The following is an 8427-nucleotide window of genomic DNA, read 5'->3' on the forward strand; positions in this document are numbered from 1 at the left end:
CAACGCGCTCCCGAGCCCCGCGTTCCCGCTGACTCGCGGCGTCCCTCGCCGGCTCCCCTCCGGGCTGACGTCCACGCTGCTCGTCGACGTCGCGATCGACGGTATCGCCCCTCCCGCGACCCCGGACGGAGACGAGCCCACGCCCGGCCGCTCCGCCATCGACAGCACGCTCCCGCCGCGTTGCTTCAGAAGCGACGCGTGAAACCCGGACGCGCCGAGGCCGTGCTGTCCTCCCCGCTGCGATCCCTCCCCGCCCGCGCTACCGCTTCCCCCCGAGGACCGGCTGCCGCTCTCCGACGGCGTCGCGGACGCGCTGCGTCGCTTCGAGAACATGCTCATGAACGACCCTCGCTTCACTGTGCCCCCCGGGATGGACGGCGCGCTCCCCGGGAAAACCTCGAGACTCCGCCGCGCGCCATCCTCCAGCCGGGGTCGCGTCAGCAACGCCGCCGCAGCCTCGCAGTGCTCCACGAACCCGTCGTGCGTCAAGCTCGGGATGCAGTGGTCGTTGTCTAAGCGCGCCGTGAGCTCTTTTCTGAGCTCGCGATCGATCCCCCCGGAGCGGTCCGCGGCGCGGTCGATGAGCCGCCACGTCTCTTGTTTCCCGCATCGTCTCGACGCCACCGCGAGCGCCTCCACGGCCACCGCCCTCGCCCTCGCCATGTCCTCGTTGTCCTCCTCCGCCTGCGCGGCCGCGAGGAGCTTGGCGATCAAGCGCGCGTTCTCCACGTCCTTGTGCGGGTACGCGGTCGGGTCGAGCATCGCGCCGCAGACGGCGCCGATGGCGTCCTCCTTCTCTCGCGCCGACGACGGCCCGACGGAATTTCGGTACGGCGTCTCTCGCCCCGTCGCGCTCGCTTCCACGCTCACGTCGTTGAACGCGCTCAGCAGCGCATTCATCGTCGCACCGGGAATGAGGTTATACAGCGTGTTCACCACCTGCGTGTTGGCCTGCCGGACGACGTCTTTCGTGTCCCCGAGCTTCTTCACGAGCGTCGGGACGACGACCGGGACGACCGTCCTCGCCTCCGCGCCCACCTTCTCGAGCAGCGCGGTCCATATCTGCAGCGTCGTGAGGGATATCTTGAAGTTCGGGTCCGCGAGGAGCCGGTTCAGGAACCCGACGAACGCGTGCAACGACGGCAGCGCGGCGCGGCCCCCGTCCGGGAGGTTGAGCACGAGGCGATGGAGGGACTCTATCGCGTCCGCGCGGACCTTCCAGTTCCCCAGGTCCTTCAGCGCGTAGACCGTCTTGCTCGGGACGAACCCGAACTCGATCTTCGCGGACATGATCGTCGTCCCCGCGCGCGCCGAGGCTCGTCGCGGGCGGGAGGACCCTTCGGGAGACTCCCGCTCGGGCGGCAGATATTATTCCTTCGGTCACGGCGCGGTCAACTCGCGCCCGCTCGAGAATTTGACCGCGAGCGACCCTTCGCGCGGGGGGGCGTCTCCGCGACGACCGACGCCGCGGTGCCCTCGCCGACCGCGCGCTCGCCCTCCTTCGACTTCCCGGGGCCCTAATCGGTCGCGCGGTGCCGACTCGCGCGCCAGGGTGTGCGGAACCCGCGCGATCGGCGCGCGCGGCTCGCCCGCCCAAAACACGTGAGCCGCACTCCGCTCCGCTCCGAAAGGGCCAAACGACGCGACGCGACGCTCGCGCTCTTTCGCGCCAAAAATTTTATCCACCGCCCCCGCATAAACAGTAGGCACCCATCGCGGCGGCGGCGGAGGCGCGATGGCGCGCGACCCGCCCTCGATGGCGCACGACGTGGCGTATCGCGACTTGGGCGGTCCCACCGCGAGGTGCGTCATCACCGTGCACACGGACGCGAGCGCGGCGTCCGAGTGCGAGGTCTTCGTCGAGCGCGGGAGCGCGCGAACGAGCTCGGATCGATCCCCGGGGACGCTCTCGAAGGACCCGGCGTCGACCGCGACGACGGCGCCGCCGAGAGTCGAGTCGTGGCGCGTCGTCGTCCGCGCGGGGGGCTCCGAGCTCGTCGTGCCGCTCCCGGAGGACGCGCGCGGTGACGACGACGACGCGGTCGGCGTGCGGTGGTCGAAGAAGACCAAAGTCCTGACCGTCACCGCCGCGCTGACGCCGGCGTCTTCGTCGACGTCGACGTCCGACGACGCCGCGTCGAGCTCGTCGTCCGAAGCCCGCGTGCGCGCGCGCGCGGAGATGATGTGGACGCGCGCCGGCGGCGTCGCGCTGTTATCATCCCGCGGGAGCGAGACCGCGGAGTCGCGCGCGTGGAGGGAGACGTACGTTCGCGAGCGGCTGAGCGACGCGCGGCGAAACGTCGCCGCCGCGCTGCGCGGAGGCGCCCCGTCCGACGACGCGACGCTGGGATATAAACCCGCGGCGAGAGGTCGGAAGAAGGACGCGCCGCGCGCGGGGGACAAGGAGGGCGTCGCCGCGTTGCGAAGAGCGCAAGCGGTGCAACGCGCTTTGGTCGCGGCGACGGCGGCGGGGACGGGTCGCCGCCGCCGGCAGATTACCGAGACCGACGGCGGCGTCGAGCCGCGCGCGGTCGCGAAGGACGACCTCGCGAAGATCATGGGGCGGGAAGGCGACGCGTCGCGCGGGATGAAGCGGAGGGAGTGGACCGCGCCGTCGGCGCCGCCGCCCGCCGTCGCCGACGCGCTCGCGACCCGCGTCCCTCCGCGTTGGTCCGACCTCCGCCTCTACCCCGACCAGCACCCGCACCTCCCTCGACGACCTTTAAAACGCGTCGTCCTCGACGGTTTCGCGAGCGATGGCGAGTGCAGGAACGCGTGCGGCGCCGCGATCGTCGCCATGGAAGGTCTCGACGTCGTCGACGGCGAGTGCGCGCTGGCGGCGGACGACCTCGCCGCGCTCGCCGCGTGGGGCGGGCCGCGGGCCGCGGACGTCGTCGACGCGCTGTGCCGCCGGACGCGGCGCGCGGTCGAGGTCGAGTTCGCGGAGCCGCGGAGCGTGTACCTCGCCGGGGCGCTGCTGACGAGGCTGACGCCGCGGGGGGGGAGCGGAGGCAGAGGCGGAGGCGGAGGAGGAGGAGGAGAGCTCGACGCGGAGGGGGACGCCGACGCGTACGACGCCAACGCCGCGCACGTGGACAAGGCGAACATCGCGAGCTACGACTACAGCGCGGTGCTGTACCTCAACGCCCCCGGCGCGTGCTTCGACGGCGGTGAGTTCGTGTTCAGGGACGGCGGCGACGTCGACGAGGTCGTGCTCCCCGCGGTCGGGCGTTTGCTGTTGTTCGCGTCCGGGGCGGAAAATTTGCATCAGGTGCGTTCTATACAAACGTGTTTCACCCATCGCTCGGTTTCAACACTTGATCGCGTCCCCTTTCAACTGACCGGTGAACTTTTTTTGTATGGAATGGCCCTCAGGTGACGGCGGTGACGAGGCGGAAGGACGCGCGGGCGCCCGCGGCGCGGTTCGCGCTCGCGATGTGGTTCACGCTGTCGCTGGATAAAGGCCGCGACCTCGACGTGGAGGTGAACGTCGTCCCCGCGGCCGTTTCTTCCGCGCCCGCGACAGCGGGCGGTGGTGTCCTCCGAGCGACCGAGCTGACGGACTTGGAGCGGATGCTCGAGGAAAAAATCGCGAAAGCGAAGGACTCCCTCGGGTTCGACGACGACGAGCTCGCGAAGCTGCTCTCGAAGCTCGAGTTCGTGGAAGCGCCGCCGCGGTGATAGAGATAGAATAGCAACATCATGAGTAAGTAGCGTATCGTTAATAGTACAGTACGTATATAGATAGAACAACTAGTGGAATCATCGATCGTTCACGCCGTCTTTTTCTTCCCGCCGAGTCCGGCGAGCTTCTTCACCTCCCGTAAAAGCATGTTCACGATCTTCATCCCCCACATCAGCGACACCGCGAGTATCCCGAACCCCCCCGCTTTCACGATGTACGCGTTGTCCGGGCACACCATCGTCTTATACACCAGCGGCGGCCCGATCACGAGGCGGCACACGAGAAACACGAGCGCGAAAATAAGATTATTCATCGACGCCAACGCGCTGTTCTTCAGCCCCATCTCCGCGAGCACCGTCCGCAGGTGCAGGCTCGGGTTCGAGACTTCCATCAAGAACAGGCACGCGACGAGCTCCGAGCCGGACTTGCCCTCGAAGACGCCGCTCGCGAGGCCGCCGATGGTGAACATGTGATGGAAGACGCTCTCTAACTCGCCGACCACGGCGCAGTAGATGAGATCGTAGACGAAGTACGACAGCGAGATCGCCATGCACAGCGCCTGCGCCGGCGTGTTCGCGCCGCCGATGTCGTCGAACATCCCGGCCCAGCCGTTCGTGAAGGTGAGGTACGCGTAGTACACCGCGACGATAGCGTGTATTATGGACACGACCCTGTTGCTGAAGTCCGCGCTGTACTTTCGAAACACGCCGACGCGGAACAGGAGGAACATGAGTCCCCAGCCGAGGGTCCACTGCGTCAGCGAGGACGCCGCGATGGCGCTCGCGGGGACGACGCGTTGGCGCGCCATCGCGAGCAGACGCGCGGTCGCGTGGGTGAGGCGACGAAAGTCGCCGACGAGACCGAGCGACGACGACGCGACGGTCGCGCGCGCGTGAATGCGCGAACTAGGGTTGCAATTTCTGTTCGACGCGGCCGCGTGGAGTTCAACGCGCCCGCGGGAACGACATCAGTGAGAGCAGAGATTTATATTTCGGGGTGTCGTTCAACCGCTAGCCCACCCGCCGCCGTTTGTTCGCCGCTCCGGGCTCGTTCTCGCCGCCGTCTACCCCCCCCAACCCCACGTCCACATCCCCTGCCATCGATTTCCCGCCCGCACCGCCCACGCCGCCGCCGCCGCCGCCGCCGAGCAACATCTCTACGCGAACGACCCGTGCGTTCGGAGCCTCGGCGCACGCCGCCGCCGCCGCCGCCGCCGCCGACGCCGACGCCCCCGGTCGCAGAAACGCGATGACGTGCCCGCCGTTCCCGGCGCCGCAGATGTGCGAGCCCAGGCACAGCGGCGCGATCGCGTCGTACAGCGCTTTCACCGGCGCGGACGTGATCGCGGGCCAGAGCTTCTCTTGGATTTTTTTATGCCGCTCCAACGCGTCGGCGAGTTTTTCGATCCCCGCGTTCGCCGCCTCGGACCCCGCGCCGACGAACGACGACGACGGCAGCGCCCCGAGAGCGTCCAACGACGACGCCATCTCCCCGGCGATCGCGACGCAGGCTTTCAGGCACGCCTCCACGTCCACGGCGCGCCGCCGCCAACCGTCGACGACGCTCGAGGTGACCGCCTTCGCGAGACGCACCGCCCCGGTGAAGACGACGACGACGCGACGCGAGACAAACGCCGCGCACGCCGCCGGCGTCGACGCGACCCGCGACTCGTACTGTGGGAGTGAATCCAACGCGTCTATCCCGCGCGCCGCCCCGGGCGTGGACGTGGACAGTCGCGCGCCCTCCATCGCGCCGCCGACCTGGTCCTGCCACCCGCCGCCCGTCGTCATCATCGCCTCGACGGCGAGGACGGCGTTGAACGCGACCCTCGACGCCGGCCACTCGACGACGGGACGACCGGCGCCGCCGAGGACGCTCATCAAGAACGCGTCCGACTCGTCCGGCTCGTCGCTCGCTTCGACGTACGACTCTATGGAGGTCTCCCCCGGCGAAGACCCCGAGGGCGGGGACACGAGGACGGACCGCCCCGCCCACCGCGGTCTCGTCTCCGCCGCCGCCGCCGTCGTCGACGTCGTCGTCGCCGTCGTCGCCGTCGTCGACGTCGTCGTCGCCGTCGTCGCCGCGAACACGGAGGCTAAAAACGCGTCGCTCTCGTCGTCCTCGTCGTCCTCCCTCCCGTTCGGCTTCCACTCGCACCCGGTGCTGAGCTCGTGCAGCGCGTGCATCACCGCGAGGGCGAGGATCGACGAGGTTCCGAGCCCGGACCCGCGCGGGAGGTCCACGCGCGTGCGGATCTCCAAGCCGAACCCGGAAGCGCCGAGGAACCCGTCGATCACGGACGCGAGCTTTGGTTTTTTCCGCCGCGTCGTCGTCGTCGTCGTCGTCGTCGTCGCGTCGTCGATTCTTCCCGCGGCCGCGTCGTGGGGCACGAGCGCGAGCGCGACGCACGCGCGGTGCAGCGCGAACGGTAACGTCGGGTCGTCGTGTTCCAAGAGCGCGTCCACGGTGCGGATCTCCTCGCTGGACGGTCCCTCCGAGCCGTCCCCGAGCCCGGGCTCGGTCGTGAATCGAACGATCCCGGGTTTCCCGGGGAGCCTCGCGGCGACGACGCGGATCGGCCTTCCGACCACGCCGCCGTCCGCGTCCGCGTCGATCTTCGCGGCGTCCGTCGCCGTCGCGTCCGCGTCCGCGTTCACGTCCGCCGTCGGCTCCTCAGACCCCGCGGCCGTCTCCGCGGGCGCGGCGGCGGCGGCGGGCGCGGCGGCGGGCGCGGCGGCGGCGGCGGTGAGCACCGCGACGTGAAGCACAGCGCCGTTCCGTTCCAGGGAATACGGCGGCGTGTCCGTCCACCCGCCCGCGAGGTTCAATCGCGCGGGGTACTCCACTCTCACCCCGTGCGCGGCTCGCCCGCTGGAGATCGCGGTCGTCGTCGGCGGCGGCGGCAGCTCGCGCGCCGCGGACGCGTCCACGCCCCCTCTCCCGAAGAGCACGCCGCTCGACGCGAACGGCGCGCACACCGCCGCGCGGAGGAACCTCGCCGCCGCGCCCTCCGCCGCGGCTTTCGCGGCGGGGTCGACGTCGTCGCCGGCGGCGAGCGCGAGCGCGACGCGCGACGCGTCGAGGACGGTCTGTCGGTCCAAGCGCTCGCCGCCGTCGTTTCCGGCCGCCGCCGTCGCCGCCGCCGCCGCCGCCGACGCTCTGTTGGGATCCACCGCCGACCTCGTCAGCGCCAACGCGCGTCTCACCGCGGCGTCGACGTCGCTCCCGTCCATCTCCGCCCTCACGGCGCGCAACGGCGGCGCGCGCTCGATCCACCGCTCCACCGGCGTGTCCCGGGTCAGCATCTGACGTATCGCCGCGCCGACGACGCGTGCGCGGAGGCGGTCGCGTCGACCCGCCGCCGCGGCGTGATCCGCGAGCGTCCGCAACGCCTCGCCGATGGACACGCGCAGCGTCGCGACGTCCGGCGCCGTCCCCTCGCTCGCGCCGCCGCCTTTGATCGTCCCCCAGACCCTCAACGCCGCCTCCGTGGCCTCCATCGCGGACGCGCAGACCGGGAACACCCTCGCGGTCGTCGTCGTCCGCGGCTCGTCCTCGGTCCACACGGACGCGCCGGGGCCGGGGTCTAACCCGAGCCGCGACGCCGCGTCGACGACGGGGACGCCGCACAGCGTGCTCTTCCCGGGTTTTTTCACCTCGTCGTGGACGTCGAGGACGATGCACGTCCAGCAGCTCGCGCCGGCGCCGTCGTCGCCGAAAGTCCCGGGAGCGACCTCGATCCCCGCGCCGGTCGCCGCCGCCGCGCGAAGAGGAACCGCGTGAAGAAAACATCCGTTTGGCACGACGGCGCCTCGGGGCACGTCCACGTCGTGGAGTAAACACCCCGCGCCGATCGTCGCGAGCGCGCCGACGTCGCAGTGCGCGACGAGAGATTTCGGGCCTATCCTCGCGCCCCGAGACACGAACGACGCGAGCTCGCACGCGCTCGGGCCCGCGCCTTTTCCCGCGCCCCAGACGCCGTCGGCGCCGACGGAGAGACGACTGACTTTTCGTCCGCCGCCGCCGCCGCCGCCGCCCCCGCCGCCGATGCCGTTCATCATCGCGACGTCCCACGTCCCCAAGCTCACGCCCTGATGCGCGGCGGGGAGCGCCGCGAGGACGTCCCCGTCCGCAACAGAGTGGTGCAAAAGCTCCGGAAGCGTCCCCACGTGCACGAACCGCGAAGGAAGCACGGGCACGACGAGCAACGGCGCGCCCTTCAGCGTCTTCGCGAGCGCCTCCCGCGCCGCGCGCAGCCGCGTCGCCTGAACGCCGCCGCCGTCGGCGGCGGCGGCGGCGGCGACCGTCCCGGTAACCCCGGACGCGATCGACGCGACGTGATCGATGCGCGCGCGGTACGAGTCGTCCGGGTCGGTGCCTAAACACTGCATGAAGTCGCCGTACGCGCAGACCTCCACGCCGGCGAAGACGCCCGGGTTGGACGCCGCGCATCGAACGAGCGCGTCGCACGCGCGGTACCCGATGTGAAACGCGCTGTCCGTGAGAACCCACTCCGGGCCGCCGCCGCCGCGGAATCCCATCGAGGACGGAGAGGGCATCACCGCGCCGGAGGCGTGCATCGTCGACGAGGACGGTTTCTGGAGGCACCGGACGCATTCGAGCGCGGCGACTTTCCGCGGTCCACGCGGTTCCTCGATCGCGACGCCCTCCGCCGCCGCCGCCGCCGCGCGCCGCGGCCGCGGCTTTCAGGAACTTCTCCTCCTTCACGATCACGGCATGTT

General features: G+C 70.6%; 3 protein-coding genes across 3 annotated transcripts; 1 reads left to right on the forward strand and 2 right to left on the reverse strand.

Moving 5' to 3' along the window:
• Window positions 1-1735: 1735 nt before the first annotated feature.
• Window positions 1736-3681, forward strand: MICPUCDRAFT_57611 (uncharacterized protein; the record flags this gene model as incomplete). Its single annotated transcript, XM_003057861.1, has 2 exons — window positions 1736-3271; window positions 3376-3681. The coding sequence occupies 2 exons, from the start codon at window positions 1736-1738 to the stop codon at window positions 3679-3681; spliced, it is 1842 nt and encodes a 613-aa protein (XP_003057907.1).
• A 209-nt stretch (window positions 3682-3890) lies between these two features.
• MICPUCDRAFT_7249 (uncharacterized protein) lies at window positions 3891-4430 on the reverse strand (the record flags this gene model as incomplete). The annotated part of the gene is made up of 1 exon (XM_003058240.1): window positions 3891-4430. A coding segment is annotated over one exon (540 nt), but the record flags the coding sequence as incomplete, so codon positions are not given.
• A 265-nt stretch (window positions 4431-4695) lies between these two features.
• Window positions 4696-8265, reverse strand: MICPUCDRAFT_57613 (uncharacterized protein; the record flags this gene model as incomplete). The annotated part of the gene is made up of 1 exon (XM_003058241.1): window positions 4696-8265. The coding sequence occupies one exon, from the start codon at window positions 8263-8265 to the stop codon at window positions 4696-4698; it is 3570 nt and encodes a 1189-aa protein (XP_003058287.1).
• Window positions 8266-8427: the final 162 nt, after the last annotated feature.

The sequence above is a fragment of the Micromonas pusilla genome (assembly GCF_000151265.4).
Source record: "Micromonas pusilla CCMP1545 genomic scaffold MICPUCscaffold_4, whole genome shotgun sequence".
NCBI classification, from domain to species: domain Eukaryota; kingdom Viridiplantae; phylum Chlorophyta; class Mamiellophyceae; order Mamiellales; family Mamiellaceae; genus Micromonas; species Micromonas pusilla.